Source organism: Pezoporus wallicus, unplaced genomic scaffold (genome assembly GCF_028554395.1).
Source record: "Pezoporus wallicus isolate ANWC-B61680 ecotype Strahan unplaced genomic scaffold, APGP_CSIRO_Pwel_v1 contig_7243, whole genome shotgun sequence".
In the NCBI taxonomy this organism is placed as follows: Eukaryota; Metazoa; Chordata; class Aves; order Psittaciformes; family Psittacidae; genus Pezoporus; species Pezoporus wallicus.
In genome coordinates this window covers 554,172-576,269 of record NW_026641336.1, presented here as the reverse complement: position 1 = coordinate 576,269, position 22,098 = coordinate 554,172, and the positions used below count along the sequence as shown (strand labels likewise).

Genomic DNA, 22,098 nt, shown 5'->3' with positions numbered 1-22,098 from the left:
CACTGCAATCTGTACTGTCAAAGTATGTGAATGATTGACTGAAAGAAAACCCTCCTGCTTACCAAAAAGGTGAAATTAAATAAAAGCTGCATGACTTGTTCCTGGAAGTGACTGGTACTGGTTTTTCTCCCAGTATAAGTATTTTACAGTATCCTTGTGGGCATTGTGTTCTGCTCTGCCCTGACCTACCCTCCCTCAGGCTGCTTGCCTAAAGATGCGGTGATGGGTTTAAGCTGACAAAGGGGAGATTTAGGTCAGATTAAGAACAAGTTCTTCACTATGAGGGAGGTGAGGCACTGGCATAGGGTGAACAGAGAAGCTGTGGCTGCCCCATCCCTGGCAGTGTTCAAGGCCAGGTTAGACAGGACTTGGAGCAAACTTCTCTAGTGGAACCTGTCTCTGCCTGTGTCAGGGGGTTGAAAGCACGTGATGTTTAAGGTCCCATCCAACCCAAGCCCCAATATGATATGTAACTATATTCCACATACAAATCTGGAAAATGAGGCCATCAGTAAAAACTTCCTTTATGTAGAAAATATTTAAAAACATAACATAGCCACATTATTGCAGATACAGATGTATACCCCCCCCCAAATCTATTTTTCTAACTGATAAGCGAGCAAGGCTGCAGGAAGCAGAAATGTAAATTTAATGGATCTTGGCTACCAACTGGCTGAAGCAGCATCAGGCAAGACGAACACTGTCAGACCCACATAAGTCAACTCAGGTTTTCCTCATTCCATTCAAAACTTTCAGTTGCTCCACGACTACTTATTGTTCACGGCATGCTTGCAATGCAAGTAAATGTTCAATGCATACTACTGGCATGACTGCAATTACAGGGCACACCAGGAGGAATAAATGCAGCCAGTCTAGCTAACACTACAAGCAGCAGAATCCTGCAGATTTAATTATTAATGAGTTTCCTTAATCATTAATAGGAGTATTAAAAACTGGCAGAATTTCTTTGTGGTCTAATTATAGACCATGTGCAGAGAACACTTCGGAAGCTATACTGATCTTAAAAGACCAGTGGAGTTCTCTTGTCCTCCACATTTGCACTTGTGCTATTTACTTCTCCGTATCTTCTTGAACTCAGTGCAGCCGTTTATTCTGGAACTATGTATGTCTTGAAACGGTGGATACACCATCCACAAACTTGGTCTTGAAGAGCACATTTGCATTGCTAAACATTCCATCCTTCAAGGACACCACAATAAACTGAAAGAAATGAGAAAGCTTAACGTAAATGCTGCCATCCAAATAAAGACTTTACAGAGAAATGGAAAAGGCTTCAAAATGAGGTTTCCCTTTATCACCAAGATATTAGCCAAATGAAGTAATTCTTAAAGCAAAAAAATTTATTTTATCTGTCAGCAGAATGTGATGCACAGGTTAACATAAGCCTGCAGGACAAGCATTTTCTGCTGCTAATGCTGTATCACTGTCCTTATTCCCTGGCTTACAGGCCCCGATACAGAACATCTGCTCATGATGATGGTGCATCCATCACTGAAAAAAACCCTTGCCACAAATTTTGTAAGAATGCAGGATCTTCTATTCACAGCCTAAAGATACTGATAAGAAACATTTCCCCTCCAACCCTTAATTTGGAAAGCTCATACCACCAAAGTAAAGACGTCACTTGAAGTAGTATGTTTCTTCCATTCTACAGATTTTTTTCATGCACAGGCTGCATCAAACTGAGATTCCACTAGTGCCTGGCTTGTTTCAACAAGGTCAGAAATGAAGTATTTACAAAGCTCAGGTTAAAGAATACTAGGTTAAAAATCACCTGAGGATATGAGTAATGCCTGAAATTGATCATATCACGGATACTCTTCCCTTTTGCTCCCTCATATTTAGCCATTGCAGCAATGGCTTACATGAAAACATAATGCTTTGAAGTTTCACAGGTGCCATATAATCAGTTCAACTTCCAGTTGAAACAACTTACAAATACATCTCTGGAATAAAACACTTGAGAGTATTTCATTCTCATGCCACCTAAGAGCTGAGACTCTTCAGTGGCAGACTGCCTCTAAAAATAATAAAATGCATAAATAGATGATCACAATAGTTTCAAGATCATACCTGTGACTGTTTGAAATGAGTATAAAGCATCTGCCCAATATTTTGAGTATGAGAGAGATCAAGAGCTGCATCCACTTCATCCAAGATGTAGATCGGGGCAGGGTTGAAGAGAAGCATAGATAATATCAAGGACAAGGCCACCAATGATCTAATATAGAGAACAAGAAAGTTGTGAAAGCTACATTTTACCCTCTTGTTTGAGAGGATTTGGTAGTAACAAAAATGCTCTTGCAAAGGCAGATTCATGCAATGAGTTCTGAAGAAACAGAAGTGCAGCTTCTTCCGTACTTCTGACTTGTGAACATGTAAAGCCATCTGCAGAAATAGCAAACCTTACTGTCTTACCGAAAGATCAGGACCTGCTGTTGCTTTACCTATTTTCAATTCTGAGTTTTGCAGAGTTATTCTTCAATGTACAGTCCTTGAAGCATTCTGCCCTTGATAAAGTTCTGTATCTGTCTCACCTCTTCCTAAATTCTGTTTCTGTAATTCTGTTAGAGTTTTCTTAGAAAGAAGCACATAGAGCTACTGTGTAGGGTAGCACTGGAGAAGGAAACTGTGACTGTGACACTACTTTTGACACTGGGGCAGAGCTTATTTATATAGATATTTTAGATTACAACTCAAATGCTGCAGCATTTAATTCAATACTACTTCAGTAGTACCTGGAATCAACTGCCGTTTTCTCACCACTCGATTTTTCTGTTACTTCTCCATGGAATAAAAGCTTGTTATATGCCAAGTAAAGCATTCTCTTAAGTCAGATTCCTGTTTGAGCTGAACTGAATTAATAATGTTTTCAATATTAAGTCAGGTTGGAAGAAGACAAGAGTCCCTGCCTTGAGCAGTGGAAAAAGATAACTTTTTTGATTTCTGAACTATAATAAGCTAGATATATGAACTATATACATACTGCAATGGAAAATAAGCAAACAAAACCCCCACAAAGTTCACCAACCTTTGTCCTCCACTAAGTTCTGTTAAGTTTTCCTTCCAGGTATTTCCTAAGGCGACTCTGAATTCCAGACCATCCAAGACATTCTGGGTTTTGGTGGGTGTTAGCATAGCTTTGGCTCCCGGTAGAAGCAATGAGAAAATTGAACTGAAGTCTTTATTCACCTAGAAGTCAGACAAGAAAAGGTGCATCTACATGGTCTGAATCAAGAGCACAAGCAGCTCAAATGGTACAAATGAGCACAAATGGTAGTTTTGCAGGTTTAACTGTATCTTTACAATTATCAGGGAATTGCCGTGTTATTCTAAATAAGATGGACCAGGGGAAATTAAATGGTTGTTTTGTAATTTAAATAACAGGAAAGGGAGATTACTTCTGAAAAGAAACATTTTCTTTTTTTCCCCCCCTTTTGAGATATGCACAACAGTGATCTAGAGATAAATCTGATCCTCTGCTAAACTGAGAAGTTTCAAGTGTCATACCTTTTCCCACGCCATATATAAAGTTTTAATTTTCCTCTCGTCAAGTTCTGCGATAGCTGAAAGAATTTTTATCTTGTCATTCTCCACAATACATTTTTTCCTCAATAATTCATGGTACTGGTGCAAAGAGAAGAAAAGATTGGTTTCAATGAACTTTGTGCTCAAGTATGTTTTGTGCTAATCCTACAGTTTCACTGTTTATGAGTTTTGCAACTATGAAATAGCCATTAGCCACAAGATTTGAAATCCAAAGCATTCATTTAGCTGTATTCAGGATTTAAGTTTTAGGGTATTACTTGCAAATTAAAACATTAGAATTTTCAATAATTGGCAATGGGGAAACCCAACATTATTCTGAAAGTTGCACTTCCTTTTCAAGTTAATCATGTTTCATTTGCTGTTTCATAGAAGAAAGGATGCTTTTGGAGGCTGATGGGAAGAACAGGCCAATTCTAATCATGAAACAGTATCTGGAAAGTTCAAGCATCAGTCAGTGGACTATTTTTGAGACAGTACTGCAAAAGCCTCAAGATAGATGAAGTCGAGGCAACCTCAGACCACCTTCAAGCTATTATGCTTGAAGATGAACATTTATTTTGATCTGCAATGTTTAATAAAGTATATAATTCTCAGATACTATAATAGACACCACAAACCTTGCCTAATGTTTCTGCTGCCAACTGAGGGTGGACTGGGGTAGGGAGAAATTAAATTACTCTCTTTACCATCCAAAGTCAAGGTTATGCATAACCTTGAAAACTAGTGCACAGGTGAAGAGTTCAAAGTTTAAGATCAGTATAAAAGATATAACAAAAGTTTTCCTGCTATCTCATAGTTTTATTTTTTTGTGTATTCAGAAATGGAACATACTAAGATACAAAGCTAGGTTATATGTAATACCATATACTCAACCTGACCAGTCTTTATAGGTTAAAGCACAGAATGCTTACCTTTTCTTCTGTATCAGAAAGCATAGACATAGCTCTCATGTTCACATTCCTCTCCAATTTCTGTTTTGTCTCCTGCATTTTTTGCAGCTTCTGATGTGCTTGTTTAGGATTGTTTTCTTTGAAATCATAGGCCGTGTTTGGCTGACCAAAAAGATGTTTCTCTGAAGCTATCCACTTATGCTCTTTCAGCATCCTGGTCACCTGTAAGCAAGAGGATATGTTGATGTTTTGTTTTGTGGGTTTGTTTTTTTTTCCTTATCAAATGTGAATTACTTTAAAAAAGAAAAAAAACCAACATCCTGAAATCACAACATTAATTATTCTATGCCAATAAGACACAGGTGTTTAGCTTTATAATGCTTTGTATGATTTCCAAGACTGTAGATGATGCAAGGTTTTAAGGGAGCTTTAACGTCATAATTACTTGGAACATGTTTTTCTCTATATGTACTAAGCCACTGTCACTAAATCTTGGGGTTAGCTTCTTTAATTAGTTACTTGTCAGTCAGAATGCTTTTCTCATTGACCACCATCACACTGTAATCTACTCTCTAGCAGTCCTTATTGATAAGCTTTGTTACAGTTTCCAGCCCTCTTCCTGGGATAAAACTTTTCACAAAGAGCTGCACAAGAACAAAAATGAAGAACAAAAAGGCTATTTCCTTTGCACAGCTTCACAAGATACAAGGAAAAGTACAGTTCTGAAATACCGTGGCAGCAGCATCAGCAGCCCCTTGTTGATGTTTCTTGATGCTGTGTTCTAATTCTTTAATTTTAAGCTGCAATTCATTATTTTGTTCTCTGCATTTTGCTATCTCTGCAGATTTGGCTTTAAATTCTTTATCCTGTAACATAATTAGTTCCTTTTTCTTGGCCAGCTCCTCCTTTGATTTCTCTACAGATTCCTGAAAAGTAAATCAAACAGACATTTATTAGCTTCTTTAAAAGGCTGCTGTTGGACAGTAGTTAGAAGAGAAGGACACAGAAAGAAGAGGGGGAAATAAAAAAATAAAAAAATCACATGTGACAAGCCAAAAAGTAACTCCCTTGTCTAAACACAGAATGCTGGTGAGAAAATCCAAACCACAAAATACACATTATAATTTCAGCTTTAGGGGATCATATCTTCAGTAACATCAAAACAGATAATGAAACAGTATTCACTTTTACCTTTGTCTTAGACACCTCAGCTTCCATAGCATTAACTTGCTCCTGGTAGTGTTTGATTGCATTATTTGCAGCCTCTATCTGATGTTTATAGGAGGTATGTTCTCTTTCTAGCTCTTTAAGTTCCAGAAGTAAAGCTTCAAGCTCCTAGAGCGATGTTTTCAAATTAAACAGAAATAATTAAGATTCAGTATGATGTTGTAAATGCTGTAGAAGATGAACAGTGCCCCATTCTTCTGCGAGGGGGCAATCCCACATAAAAACCGCACATACAAAACCAAAAAACCTACAGTGAAAAACCCACAACAAAATCCAACAACAAAAACAAAAAAAAGGCATCAGCAATTTCTATGTCAGTGACTACAGATTAATGTATTAACTTCCAAAACTGAGAGTATTAAAAATTTAGGAGAATCAAATTTTATGATTACTGCAACATTGAGAAAAGTGCCAACAAATTTAAGTTTTACCTGCTGCTTTTCTCTCATTTTTTGGCCTGAATCCTCCGCTTTTTTCTTGGCATCATCCAGCTGCATCTTGGCATTTTTCAGTGCTTTTTTACATTCTGATTCTGCATTTTTCATTTTATTTTCCAGTAGACTGTATTTATTTTTTGCTTCCTGATGTCTCTCTTCAATTTTCTTTAATGTCTCTTCACACTCCGCTGAATCAAGAAGTACAGTACCGAGATTGGACATCATTCTTACCTTCAAATTCAACTCCTAAATTCCCACTGAAATAAATCTGTCTTGCCTCTAACAGAAAAGAGTTCTTTCATGTTTGCTAGTTACTAAGTGAGCTATTTCAATGACTACTTTAAGACAGTGTGCTGTTAACAGTTATTGGTAGGGCACCAAATAGCCCAGTCATTAAAATGGGGCTAGTGTATGCCAAATCACATGATAAAGAAGTAATTATCAGATGGCTACCTAGTAAGATATCACCTCATACCTAGAATACTATGTCTACATATGAACCACTTCTGTCCATCTTTTTTCTTTACAAGTTTCCTTACTGCTGCATTTGCTTCCATTTACATTTTTTCTTAGCTATACAAACAATACTTCTTTCCAATGTTTTCTTGTTATGCAAACTATTTATATGGCTAACTTTAAATACCTACAGAAACAGACAGCTTGGAAAAAATAAAATTACTCAAATACGGGATTAAATCCAATTTAAAACTTCTCTGTAAAGCCATTTTCCCTTTTATTGTAACATATTTAAAACACTTAAGAACATAAACTTTACTACAAGAAAATGGCCAACCTTATGTGAATCACCTCTGTGCAAGTCTATTCTGACTATGTATTTGTTAAATATTCCAAAATATGAAGATAGTATTTTCAAAGTGAAAAATATCTTTTTCTTAGGCATAGATTCTGCTACTCAAACAGCCAGATCCATCTCAGTATCAGCAAACAGTTTTCAGTTAAAAGATTCAGAACATATTCGTCACCAATGGTTTTCTTCAGGGCAAGCAGCTCTTCCTCATGTTTATGATAAGCACTTTGCTGAAGCTTCATTTCCAACAGCTCTACTTGCTCACAGTTCATCTCCCACTGCTGCTTCAGTTGTTGGTACCTTTGAAGACAGTAATGGTACACACTGCTATAATGAAGGGTACCGAGCATTTCCATTTCAAAGTTGAAAGAAGGATATATAGAAATAAGTAAATACCTATATTTCCATTCTAATGTGAGACACAGTGATGACTGTAGGACCAATAAGCTTAAATGTATGAAAACAGTATAGCTGCTTTAATAGTAATGGTAAAATTTGTAGGTAAGTTATTATATTTGTAGTTCCTGGTTATGTAGCCCTGGTAAGATATACTAAAAGCAAACAAATGCAACACATGGAATTTGGCAACAATTCAGAGGCCATGTTTTTCAAAGCAGCAGCATGACAGATGCCAAGCTGAAGCATTAAGGTAAAAAAAAAAGTCTAAAAGGTCAAAATATGACCTCTTGGTCATATTGCTGGAAGTCTATTTGCTGGAACTCATACCAATCTGAAAAACAAATCCAGCTGGTAGATAACATATTACACAACACTATCTCCTTGAGGGATTTTTACAGAATTGACTAAACATACCTTTATATTCCATCTTTTAAAAAGATCTTTAGTATCTGAATAGCTGAAAAATCAGACATACTTAAGAATTATTTAAATCATTATAGTAGCATCACTCAGATATTCCCCTTTATTATTTATTTCCTTGGGATAAGAATAAGAGCTATCACAACTGAAATTCTCTGTGGGTGTTACAAGATATGGCTAGAACAGATTCATTATTCAGTGGACTTCATGAAACACTGGAAAACTTCAATGTGATTTCAAGTAGACATCATTGCACACCTTTTTTCCCTCCCTGTACTACTCAAAACAAGATTTTCTTAAAAACTAGATTTGTTTGCTTAAAAATTGTATTAGGGGAAAAGGGGGAGGAGAAGTAGGAGAGAGGAAGGGAATTATTTTCTGCATATTGTACTCTCAATAGGCCCTATGCCCTCCAAAAATATTTCTTTATATAATTATACTTATTCAGTCACATAAAAGAAAAATAAGATATTTAATCGGGAAAACCATACTTATCAGCAACATTCTTCAAACGTTCCAGCTCATCCTCTACAGAGCGAAGTTCAGATTTCTTAGTTTCAAGTTCTGTTTCAACAGCTTTAATTTCCTGAAGCTCAGCCAACACTGATGCAGCCTGTGAGCTCGCACCTGTGTGGTGGAGAGGAAAAAAAAAAGGCAAAGTCAAGTTAATGGGAATTAAGACTAATGGATTCCACACTGGAAATAGCAAATTCTAAATGTTAATAATTATGCAGGTTGAAGATTTAATTACAAAACAGAAAGGCAGCTAGGGTAAAATTACAGTAGCTCTCAGTGGAGAAGACTACCTGTTAGAGAACTGAGTTTTGCATACTCATTACTATACATGCATTTCTTGTGAAATCAACTAGCTTTTCAAAATTACCTCAAATTATTAATTACATGTAAAGTAATTACTTTTAATTCAAAAGTACCTGAATTACTTTTAGAAGTGCTTGAAATCAAAGCAACTTTCCAAGAGAATTATATAGGCAAATAAGACTTAAGTTTTTAAAATCTAAAGTATTTTATGCAAATAGTTCACCATTATTTTTTTCCTTAGTCTAACCTTACTTGAGCTCAAGACTTGACAAATCTTTGCTCAAACACATCATATTATCCCCAGTATAAGTCTAAACAGAAAGATTACTGTTCATTTTTATAAAAAGCATGAAGAGCAGTAAACAAATCAACAGATACACAGTATTATTATATGAATAAAACCAGTAATTGCCTCCATGCAGAGTGCCTTGGGGGTCAAATATATCTCCATCAAGTGTAACAGTTCTTGTCATTATCCTTTTGTCAAAGGTAATTTTCTTAGCACTATCCATGTCATTACAGATCAGTGTGGTTCCAAAGACATATTCCATTGCTTTCTGCAGTTCAGATTCATATTGAATTAGAGAAAGGGGTAAATCCAAGTTATCACAACCAACCTAGAAAATCAGATGAAATACAATTAGTATGCCTTAAGTTATGAGAATTTTCAGATTTGTCTTTTCTTGATAAAAAACCCACTTTCTAAAAAAAGCATTACATTTTAAACCAATCTTTTTAAAGCAGAATAACTGATATCCATTTAATCATGACATTGCTGAAAGGATACAAAAGAAAAGAAATAAAGATACTCTCAAGTCCTATAGAAATCCTTATTAGTATAGCCATTGAGAAGCCCATATTTTTAGCAAAGAAACAAAATTAAAAATCTACACAAGCAAAATAATATAAACAGTGTATTTATTTACATACCAAGGTTTGGGCCAACTTGATCTTCTCTTGACTAATACACCTGGCCAAAATTTTGTTTAGGGGAATGATGGTACACCGATGCTTTAGTTCACCCTTTTTCAAAAGCTTTTCACCAGTAACCTCAAAAAGAAGAGTTACAAATAACTGAATACATAACTGATTTTGTAAAGTAAGACAATAGGGCATTGCAAGGTGAACATATAGTTGCCATTAACTATGCATGACACTCTTCACCCCATTTAAACACATATATGGGTCCAAACCACCTCTTAAGCCTTCAGTAAGAACCCTGAATCACACAACCTCATCTAAAAATTCAAGTTCTGTATTAAAGTAGTAAACATACCTCTGTGTCCACAATAATGTTATAGAGTTTCCCACCAGCCACTGCTTCTAGGGCTTTTGCTTTGGACAGATCTTCCACTGTGATAGAAGAGACAACTAGGCCTTTCACATGGTTGGGATTCCAATTTTTTTCTGGATCACTTAAAATACATTTAAATTACGATAATTACATGTTTGTTTCTCTTCCACACATATTACAAAAATTTATATTTAAAAACTCATACTGCTTATTACACTAGTATAAAATTCTAAATGCCATGACAAAAAAGCCCACAGAAAATGGTTAAATTAAATACTTCAGGGCAAGAGACTTCCCAATAAAGAGTCAGTTAGAGAGTCATTAAAAGGAAAGCAAGAGCTAATCAGTTGATGGAATTATCCTGTAAGTCTCATAAACCACACTTAAATTCCCCAAAAAGCACTTTCAAATGTCTTTGAGGTTTACACTGAGATCTTACCTGTATTCAAACCGTAGAAGAGGAAACTTTGCCATGAAGCCTTCATGCAACTCTTTCAGGTGGATGATGTCATTGGTCAATGTCTTCTTTTTTGCTAAAAAGGCTGCTTCTTTCTGTTCTAAAGAGTTGAACACAAGCAGTAGACAAACATCCAGAGCACAGAAATCTATTAGCTTAAAAAATGGTATACTACACTGTTTATCTGCATATGTTAATACTTAATTGAAAGACTTTCTAAAAGTCTCTGTAAATTTCCAGTTTAGACAAATTAATATCACAATACTGAAAATTGAAAGAGTTTAGAAATCTGATGTGCTTCTCTGAATGTCATTCTGGATTATCCATTTACAGTTTCAAGTAGCTTCTGCCACACATTTACTTGGGATGAGAAATGAACTATAAGTGTTTTAGCTAGAAAAAACAAGGAAAGAATGGGAAGATTAGTCACTCTTTCCATCTAAATTTTAGATGGAGTTTAAATTCTCCATCAAATTTTAAGACATTTGGCCTAAAGTTTATAAAACTGAACTATTTTAAACCGTTTTCTCTGGAAGGCAAGAGCTTGCACAGCTTTGACCAGAGAAATTTCTTTCTGCATCAAAGAAGCATACTTGGTTTTTCAGCTCCCTCTTCTGTTGGGTCTGGAGGGGTTGGAATTAACTTCCCCGTAGCAGCTCTCATGGTGCTGTGCACTTCTAGTAAAAAGGTGTTGATAACACACCAGTGTTTCAGCAACTGCTGAGCAGTGAATCACACTGCATCAAGGTTGTCCCTCCAAAACTTCTTCCAAAGGCTAGTAGGCTGGGGTGTGGGTAAGTCTGGGAGCTGACAGAGCTAGGACAGATGACCCAAGTGATATTCCATACCATATGGTATCATCCTCCGCAACAAAAGCCGAGAGAAATGAAAAAGGGAGAAAGCGTTCCTTATTATGGCATTTGTCTCTGAAACAGGCCACTACACTGAGAGAGAGAAGCAAGAACATGTTGACAGCAGCAATTCTGCAGACACCAAAGTCAGTGAGGAAGGAGGGCAGGAGGTGCTCCAGACAGCAGAGCAGAGATTCCCCTGCAGCCCATGGTGCAGACCACGGTGGGGCAGGCCATCCCCCTGCAGCTCTTGGAGGTCCATGTGGATCATATATCCATCTGCAGCCTGTGGAGAACCCCATGCTGGACCAGGGGATGCCTAAAGGAGGCTGTGACCCATGGGCAGCCCACCGGTGCAGGCTCTTTACAGGACGTGTGGGGGACCCATGCTGGAGCAGTCTGTTCCCTGAAGGACTGCACCCTGTGGGAAGGACTCACGCTGGAACACTTCATGGGAGACTGTCTCTGATGGGACAGACACCACAGTGGAGCAGGGAAAGAATACAAGAAAGAAGCAGCAAAGATGTGTGCTGAATTTACTACAACCCCATTCCCCAACCCCTTGGGCGGTAAGGAAGTAGAGGATTCAGGAGTTAAGTTGAGCCCAGGAAGAAGGAAGGGGTGAAGGGAATTGTTTTAAGGTTTGTTCTTATTTGCAATTATCTTACTCTGATTTGTGAATGGCAATAAATTAAATTATTTTTCCCCAAGTTGAGGCAGTCTTGGCTGTGAAATTATTGGTGAATAATATCTCCCTGTCCTTATCTTGATCCAAGAGCCTTTTGTTTTATTTTCTCTTCCCTGTTCAGCTAAGGACAGAAGTGATAGAGAGGCTTTGGTGGGCACCTAGTGGCCAGTCAGGGTCAACCCACAACACTTTTCTATTTCTTTTCAGATTCCCCAAAAATTATACACCAGAAGTTTGTACAGACCGTCATAGTTCAAGTTCTTTGTTTGGTTCTCTATTTTTTCTTTTGTTTTTCTGACAGCTTCAAATGCTTCTTTATCTTTCTTGTACTCTTCATCCATGTTTTTAACTTCAGATTCTTTTGTCTTTAATTCTTGTTGTGCATAGCTCAACTTCATTTGAACCTGTAAGCAGTAAGAAAATACGTAAACAGAAAATCTTCAAAGAGACTCTTGCAGGTGCAGATTTAGAACACTTGCACTAACAAGGTGCTTATATATTTTGTTGGAAATTTTCACTGGTTGCAGAAATGCCAAAAAACAGCCTTTGCTTTTGAAAGGGCACATGAAATTTGGAAATAAAAACATCAATCTTCTATTTAGATACAATAATTTGTGCAAGCACATGAATAAAGTTTGAGAAGAAAACAAGGTAATGTGCGACACAACTTTTCCCAAAATAATTTTTCCCTAAGTGAGATACGGTATGCTTTCAACTTTGAAATCCACTGTGAGAACTACCCCAGCAGAGATTTTCTACCTTAAGATAAAAGAAGTAGTGTCTGTTTCAGTCATGTGACTAACACACAATTTAACCAAAGAAAAAATAGTTTCTTCTGAACATTCTGTTCCCAGTCTCAGGCTTTTTTATTTCAATTCCAGTAAATTTTGCTGTAGATATGTCTATAGTATGAATGTGTATCATTGACAGAAGTCTTAGTTTCTTTCTATCCAATACTGTCAGTCATTTGAGTACAACAGTTCTACTTTATATTTCAAATGCCAGTTTCTATACTCCCTCACAGCAATGTTACAGCTTTTTCCTATCGGTGTATATCTATGTGAAGGTATTTTTCTCTTTTTATCAAAAAAGTCACCTTAAGTATGCCACCTTGCAAAATATCTGGCATAGATATTCTGTAAATCTCTTCACTGATCTTTCACGAGTGTCTCATTTGTTTTCCAGACAATTTTCAGAAGAAGGAGGAAGGTTGGTCTGAAATAGGCAGAGCTTTTATTCTTACCTGTTTGGCTTCTGTTGCTGCTTGGCTAATTTCAATTTTGCAGGTCATCATCTGCTTAGAAAGAGTACCTTCTTCCCCATCACCACTGCTGGATAAGCTAGCAGACACAGCATTAAGTTGTGCTGCAGCTAAAGCACTTGCATCTTTTTCACTTGCTTCCTGTAAAGCATTTAGTTCTTTCTTTCTCTTCTTTACTTCCTCCTCCTTTAACACAAGTGCTTTAAAATCCTTTGGCAAAATAAAAAACAATAAAGGAAGAGAGAACCTGAGTCCCACTAACTCTAAATTCATGTTGTTTAGATGAGGAGCTATGAGTAGTTTAATCAACTACATTTCTACGACCCTTTGTCAGATTTTGTGATCTTAGAATTTGTTTTATGTTTCCAAGTACATTCATGCCCCACGAGTACACTGAAGATCTACAGAAAGAGACAACAGCTGCCCAAGAACTAGGATAAATAGCTCTTTCTTCCCTATAGCTAAAAAGTAAGGTATTCAGTGCTGCTCTTGCACAAAAAAAAACAACTCTATCAACTGTCAGAAATATGCAGATTTCTCCTTTAATTTTAAGAACACCACAGACCCAGAAAGCATAATCCTTTTGAAGCTATAGGGATCTATCCTGAGCTTAACAGAAGTTCTCAATAATTAAAAAAAATTGCTTTTTCTTTGTATATGCATCATATTTGTCTCTAATGGGAATCAATGCCTAGGCTGCACAAATCAAACAATGCCCTTACTATTTGTTTTCTGATGTAATTCTTGCCAATCATAGGATTTCTTACCATAATAGGCGAGAAAAAACAGCTGTCCCCCTCAGTGAGTTAATTTAGTGTTTAAAGAAAATGATATACAAAGGTCTTACCTCCTCCATATTTTTTACCAGTTCTTTACGTTTAACCTCTTCACTTTTTAAGTTTTGCTTCTTGAGATTAAGAGCACTTTCTGCCTTAGTATTAACTCTCTGGATTTCTGCAAAAGCCTCTTCCAGTGAACGAAGCACACCACCAACTTCCTACAATAAGAAACAAAGGAAATTTAATTTAGCCTAAGAAACAAGTACAGTATTTGTAATATTTCATTTTCTATTCACAGCTATACGTAGAAGAGATATCTGATCAAGCAGGCAGTTAGACTCCAATGCAAACAGCTCAGAACATCTCTTCCCTCTGAAATCCAACCTAATTGAAGACACTACTAAAGACCCATATCATGGGGCAATGTCCCTGGACAAGAGCTGCACTTATAGGCATATAAAGACCCTGTGGACAACCTGTATCTAACCAAATCTACTGCCCCCGGAAGTGAGGTCAGTACTGGTCTGCATTGAACAAGAGTTTTCTACTTGAAGTGTATTACTTTTGAGACATCAACAAAAAGGGAGGGGAAAAAGAAAAATCTGTCAAAATTTACCGTTGACTGCAGAGTGGAAATGTTAGGGCATTTTCTATTCTTCAGTTATTATTCATATACAGCAATTGGAAGTAAAGCATTTTGGACAAATAAAAACTTTAAATGGATGTATTTTAGATGATGGCTAAAAATGACAGTAAGTAGCGTATAATCTAGACAACCCACCAGACAATAAGAATTCAAGGGTATTTATCTGCAAAAATATTTCCCTTCTCACAAAACTCCTTATACTCAGATACGCATGACTGTTCTCACTTACATTATTATCCCTTTCTTTTTTCATCTTCGCTATTTCTTCACCAAATTCTTTCTGCTTCTTTTCATTTTCAGCCATTGATTCTTGAAGCTCCTTCACAGCAGTTTGTATTTTCTTTAATACCTCAGCAGAGGATATCTGTGCCTCTTTAGCCAGTGTAAACTCATAAGCTATACTGAGGCGGCTTAAATTTTCTACTGTTCCTATTAGTTTTTGGTATTCTAGATAGGCTGATCGATCCTGAAAAGACACCAATCAGAAAAAAATTGATGGAAAATATTAAGTAGGACTGCTACATTAAGATAGAAAAATTTGATGGAAAATATTAAGTAGGACTGCTACAGAAATCTTCTAAGCACTTCTACTAAAATTCTTTGTAGATAAGAGGAAAGATTCTCTGTATAGTACATATTCATTACTATACATTGCAGGCCTTAGTTAAATCTTACCTAACCCAATACTCAATTCAACTGACTGTACAACCGAAATATCACTTGACAACTTCTTTGTTGGTGGTGGTTTGTGGGGTTTGTTGTTTGTTTTATTTTTTTTTTTGTGGGTTTGTTTGGGGGGGGTTTATTGTTCTTTTTAAGAACTATTATATGCTTTTATCTTCTACTTTTATCTAGTTCTCTTGTTTTCTTCCATCTCCCTACATTCCCTTCTAAGATTTCCTGAAAGTCCCGAATGTCACATTTTCTGTGCTTGGACGGATTTATTTCTCTTAAAAACATGCTGTTGTTTTAGCCACCATACACCAAATGGTGTCACCATGACACCACATTTTAGCCACCATGGTTCAGGGTAGACAAAAGTATTTTTTGTCGGCAGATAAGGGCCCTACCATTCTTGTAGTTTTTCCATACCTCTCTCAGTTTATGTAACGTTGGAGTGATAGTCTCATCTAAGGCCTGAAACACAAAACAGATAATTTATATTCTGATTTTAAACATAACTACCTAGTTCTGGGTACAGGAAATAAATACTTTACAAATTAAAAAACACACCACAATAATTATTCACTTATCTTTAGCAAATATAAAAGTATACTTTACAACATGTAGTACCCTATTAATTTCTTTCAGTTTGGCTTCTTTCTTCACTATGGTTTTCTGGACAGTTAATTTCTTGCTTTCATACAAACTTGTACCAGCTGCTTCTTCAATCATAGCTAAAATCTAAAATAAAGCAAAGCAAAGCAACACAAATTTGATGTTTCTTTTATTAGACAGGTTCAACTCAGAACTGAATTGAACATGTCCTATCCCTCTGTCATCTTCTTTTTGTCCTTCCCTCCCACCTCCCCCCCTCCCGATTCTTTGCATTCAAAATAAATCGGTAAAACTTCAAACAAAAATAAAATAAAATAAAAATCTTCCAACTTTCTTACCTCTGGTGGCTTCATATTTAGAACTTTGGTAATTTGTCCCTGGTTAACAGAAAGACAAAATAAGAATGGTGGGTTTTGTACTATGCAATTTTACAAACAAAACTCCTGTATCTCCACTCATTTTTATATGTTATAAATTCAAAAATGATTTTTCTTATTTTTTCATGTACAAGGATAATCTGGTTTACTGAATTACTTAGCTCTTGAAATTTTAAATGCATCACTTCTTCACACAGAAAGCTTGAAATGGCCCTTATATCTTAGGCTCATTTTCCACATTCCTGCTTACATCTTAAAGGAGTAATGTGCACATTTTGTTCTAGTCTTACTGAGTTGCTGATGTTGAATAAGCTTTTAAATCATAAACTGGATTTTTTGAGATTTAGCTCATATGTAACTACAGAGAAGCAGAATAGGTGCAAAACTTCTTCTCCCCCCCAAGCTGGGACTGTTCCACTTGAAAATGTAGATTCTACTCTGTTTTATTATTCCTTGCAAATACTTCAGCGATTTGTCTAGTCCCTGTGTTGATGTTTATACAGGCTTTTTCAATTGGCCAGCACTTCCTTCTGTTAACTGTAATTTAAGTTATATCAGCTTCATTCAAAAAACTGTCTAATACGAGCGAAGAAAATCTGTGTCTTTTTAGCATAATAATAAAAGCAACACTTACCTGTTAAAGAGACAAAAAGGAAAATAAAATCAGAATGTTTTTGAAAAAGCTTGCTACATGAGGTCTTGTGGTACAAGACACGTATTTTAGGGCCAAACTATGCTGTAATAGAAATCTTAACTATTTAAAGGACATTTCATTTTTACTTGACAAGAAGCTACTTTTCTCTGATAAGGAAATTAAGTGTTCTACCATTATCTCTCCTGCCTCAAATTTAGTGCAACTTCTGTTCTTTTTGGACTTTGTAAAGATGCACACAATACCTGCATAATGAGGAAGTGAGGGCTATTGATGTTGAGCCCAATGGAACAAAAAAGATCCTGCACGCGAGCGCTGGTAACATTCACACCATTGATAAGATACTTATTTCTACCTCCAATGAGGACCTGGAAAGGAAAAGAAATGGAAATAACTTTAAGGATTTAAAAATTACTTGATATTATGAGAATATAAATTGTAATAAACAAAAATTCTGATAAAATACCATATATCTTTGCATACACATATATATCCATACTATGCAGAACATCAAAACAGATCTTATTGGTCTGAGGAGATACTGAAAATATTGTCCTGGGTTCAGCTGTATCTGTTATTTTTCTCCTTCTTAGTAGCTACTGCAGTGCTGTGTTTTTGACTTTAGTCTGAGAACAATGCTAAAGCTGCATGTATCTTCCCTCCTTCTGGACAGAAACAATAATGATGTTATGTCCGGCACAGGACTGTCCCAGTGAGTACCTTGATGCAATCTTCCCACCATATAAAGCAGTGATGGGTTTCTGCTAAAACAATTAACAATGAAATAATTAACAAGGGAGACCTTTTTAGGTGCTGTCATTCAGTACCAGACATAATGCCATCTTAAAATGCTGCCGCTATGGTTTCCTCTTCTGTTTATTCAGGCTGATACTTCTGCACTGGTTTATATTTGGATCAGATTTTAAAGTTACTCTTTGAAGAGGTAAAGACTAATGGTGGCATTTTCGGAGTCATCGGTTCTACAGCCTAACACAGAATGTTTTGTTAAATCCTCTGCTTACTTTCGTTAATGAGTGGTCAAATCCATTATAAAATAGTTCTTGAAAAAACAATTATTGCTCCCTTTACCTCTGTGTTGCCAGTTGCTTTGCTTTCTCACAGCTTCCCATGCCCTTCCTCAATGGCAGAGCATGAGACTGAAAACTCCTTGATGGAGTTAAGCAAGACTTGGCAAAAACTAAAAACAATCAGCATTGTTCTCAAACTAACGTTGAAAACACAGCATTGCACTAGCTATTAAGGAGAAAAAAAACTCTTAACAGCTGAACCCAGGACAAATATCTAACTAAAACATAAGAAAGATGTTTTATTGAGGACAAAACTGACAAGAAAACTCCCAAAATCCACAAGTTGTCATTTTTTTGTTTGGTTAGTGGTTTTTGTTGATTGTTTTGTTTTTGTTCTATCATTGTTGTTGTTTAAATTTGGGAGTTACCCTAATCAGAAAGATAAAAGCCGGGTTGGACAGGACTTTGAACAACCTGGTCTAGTGGAAAGTGCTCCTGCCAGTGGCAGGGGCATTGAGACTAGGTGACCTTTAAGGTCCCTTTCAACTTTTGAACCATTATATGGTTCTATGACAAAGTTCCTTTGCTTCTGGAGACCATGTTTAATACACAGTTTATGTATTAAGAGGAAAATATTAAAGCAGAAGGAGAAGCCACAAAAGAGAAAACAACATGCTTTCTGAACATGATTTCATTATTATGTTTCTGTGCAAGTCCATAGAAAACATTACTGATATAACACATTTAACAATATTAAACTAATTTCTCAAGAAATTCCTATTATTTTTATTTCTTTTTTACCTAGTACACTGGATTTACTTCTACACTTTGTGTTACTAACTACCATGCAGAAGAGCACTGCCTCAATTGCAAAAACTCAGGACTTTTTGTTTTGGTCCTAAAATGGTCACTCTGTTGAGCATGTTAAAAACGTATGAAGGATACTAAGCAATTCAGATATTAAAGACTCACCTGCCTAGACACGGAGATCTCATCACTACTTTCAAATCCTAGTGGACTTGCTTTCTTGTCAGAATTATCAAAGGTAATAGACACAGTTGCTTTAGTAACTCCAGCTTGCCCATTTTTATAAACTAGGTCTTGCAAGTTCGAAGCTCGCACCTAAATGCACAGAACAGATATATGGAATTTTGAAAGAAACTTATTACGCAGCTTCAGTATGTTACTGTAGGTTCTGGAGAAATGAATGAAAAAAAATCAGATCTAGATATAAGTCAAGATTTTATGTGAGACTAGGGGAGATTGCTAGCACTGTAAAACCACAGGCAAAGGGTGCCAGTCTAGTTTTAGTCACCTTGCTAATTTGTTTCTACATGAGATTCCTCAGAAAAATTGAGCAGATGTTTAAAAAACCCAAACAAACCAGATGACTAGTTCAGTCACCAATACACATATACAGCATGGAATCATAGGATGGTTTGGGTTGGAAAGGACCTTAAGATCATTTAGTTCCTACTCCCCTGCCATAGGGAGGGACACCTCACACTAGACCAAGGTTCTGTCGAGCCTGGCCTTGTACACTGCCAGAGATGGAGCATTCACCACTTCTTTGGACAACTCATTCCAGTGCCTCACCACCCTCACAGTAAAGAACTTCTTCCTTATATCTAACCTGAACTTCCACTGTTTAAGTTAAAACCCATTAACCCTTGTCCTGTCATTACAGCCTCTGATGGAGAGTCTCTCTCCAGCACCCTTCAGATACTGGAAGGCTGCTATGAGGTCTCCACGCAGCCTTCTCTTCTCTAGGCTGAACAGCCCAAAATTTCTCAGCCCATCTTCATACAGGAGGTGCTCCAGCTGCCATTCCTTATCATAAAGTGTTTCACATAGAAATGAATTAGAAACTGTTCCTTGAAGGTCTTCTGGATTTGCCAACAACCTGGGGCAGGTGAGGAGTGGACAGGCAACACCAGAAAGAAATAACAAAAATCACCTGAAAACATAGATTGAAACTGATGCGAAGGGTTAACCAATGTACAGGAGGGTAGGTCAAGCTGCTTGCTTAAGTGTTACTTCTTGCTTATGCTTATCGTACTTACAATGTACAAGGGGATAGATCAAGCCACTTACTTAACAACGTTACTACTCGTTCATGCTTATCATACTTGCTGTATATGCTAGAACAAAATATAAGGACGTGGCTATTGTTAAGAGGTAGGGACTGTGACTTGATTCCTGTCCTTTGGACACCTAGGCCGGCTGAAACTGGCTCTGCAGTTTGGACAATTATCAAGCTTCCAGGGAGCATGCGTAAAGATTAGATGTAAAAAGTGCAGGCTCGAGAAAAACTCGTTTACTTCATCTTGACACCCTTGCCCACGACCACCAGGAGGCACTGTGCAGGCACAAAGGACTTAGCTCATTATAATACGAAGCCGGGATAGGACATGAATATATATATAGGCGTGTTGTGCAACCTCATGCATATGTATAACTTTAGAGGATAAATATAAAGGGGAAACGACGCTGAGGTGTGCATGCTTTTGGAGGAGCTATTTCCCATGCGCCTCAGTGCTGAATAAATTGTATCTACTTTACAACTTCAACAAGTTGTGGAGTCTATCTTCGCATCAAAACTGATGTCAGAGCACACAATTTTTCTCACGAGTAAAGCAAATATATCCTCTTTTAAATAGCAGGCATTACACAAAACACTTTCTGATAATCAGCTGGCCAAGTCTAAAGACCCAATTCAGAAGTGAAAAAGTTAACTGCAAATAAACAAGTTAGTGCATTTAGCTGTAAAAGATCTTAAGCTTAAGGCTGCTACTGGTGAAGCAGGTCTTTTTAGTGTAAAGTTCTAAGCTGCATTGTACTTTAAGCTACTGTAGAATACTGATGAAACTGCAGTTTAATCTCAATGTAAGAAGCAAGATTGTCCGAGACCCAGTTTTATGTCATGAGAAATCCAAATAAACAAACCTATTAGTTTCTTATAGAAGCACCACTTCAGGTCTTCTGTCTGAGAATACACAAGACAGTAATATGAAATGCTGCTGAGAGAAGACCTTTCTTAAATGCCCCCTCAGTCTTTACCTGTGACATGCTGCTGATTCCCAACAGGAAACAGATTGAGTCCAAGATATTGGACTTGCCGCTACCATTCAAGCCAGTAATGGCATTGAAAAATGGGTCAAAGTCACGAATTTCTGTCCTCTGAGCATAGGATTTAAACCCGTCAAGAACAATTGACTTGATGTACATCTTCTCGCTGTTTCTCAAGGACCAAAGTATTTAAAAAGTTATCTGGCTTATTAAAAAAAAAAATAAAAAATCACCTGAAAAAAAAAAAAAGAGACAATCCCCTGAATGAGAAAATTGAAAGAACGCACAGCTTTTAGAGCAAAAATATCATGCATTTGTACTTAAAATTCCAACTACACCCCAGATCCGGAAAGCACAGAATCCAAGAAGTACGTGTATTTCAACAGCTTTTTAAGTGACGTGAGTTTACACAATGTTAACCACGACATTTGTATGGAGACTGTAGCATAACCCTGGTTTCTCACAACAGCAGCCACCGAAATAATCGAAAAGGCCCGGGCCTTTAAAAGGGCAGCCTCCCTTTCCACTCTGCAGGACTGTTGCCTCCTCAGCCCCTCCCCACCGGAGCGCTGAAGCCCAGGAAAACGACAGCCTAGGCTAAGACGCTGTGAACACAGCTCCATCCCTGCCCCTGCAGCCATGGCGCCTGCCCCTCATTCTCGCTGGAGGCGCGGCGGCTCCCCACAGCCCCTCGGGTGGCCAGGCCGAGCAAGCCCTCCCTGGCAGCTCCGACGCCGGAGCCAGGCGGGACCCTCGCAGCGGCCGCGGACGGGCGGCACCCCCCAAGCCCCAGTACCTCACCGCCAACACGGTACTCCCAGCCGCTAGCAACGGTTGAACTTTGGCGCCAAGAGTGGCGACCGTTAGGGGGAGGTGCCTCATGGAGGCTGCCTGCCACAGAAAGCCTAGCTCCTCCCTTGCCGACGGGAGAGACGAAGGGCTAGATCCACTCCTCTTTCCTTCTCAGAGGCGGAGCGAGGGCATTCAGAACGCAGGTTTTGGGCCTGAAGGGACGCCGCGCAGTCGCAGGCAAGTCGGCGGCGGGAGCAGGCTGATGGGAAAGGCCCCCTCCTGATAGGTCGAAATCGGGGGATTAAACGGCGAGTTTTGGTTCCGTGAGGGAAGGGAGTTGGAATTATGCCACCGCG

At 37.6% G+C, this 22,098-nt stretch overlaps 1 protein-coding gene across 1 annotated transcript; it reads right to left on the bottom strand.

The window, feature by feature from the left end:
• Positions 1-1,095: 1,095 nt before the first annotated feature.
• On the bottom strand, positions 1,096-21,149 carry SMC2 (structural maintenance of chromosomes 2). The gene is given in 24 exon segments (XM_057423133.1): positions 1,096-1,221; positions 2,095-2,242; positions 3,053-3,213; positions 3,532-3,648; positions 4,482-4,682; positions 5,192-5,386; positions 5,652-5,795; positions 6,119-6,312; positions 7,108-7,232; positions 8,243-8,378; positions 8,983-9,187; positions 9,501-9,620; positions 9,847-9,985; positions 10,304-10,421; positions 12,105-12,264; positions 13,104-13,331; positions 13,969-14,118; positions 14,776-15,012; positions 15,639-15,683; positions 15,840-15,950; positions 16,163-16,201; positions 17,099-17,221; positions 18,854-19,003; positions 20,942-21,149. Coding segments are annotated over 24 exon segments (3,540 nt in total). The 5' UTR covers positions 21,110-21,149.
• Positions 21,150-22,098: the final 949 nt, after the last annotated feature.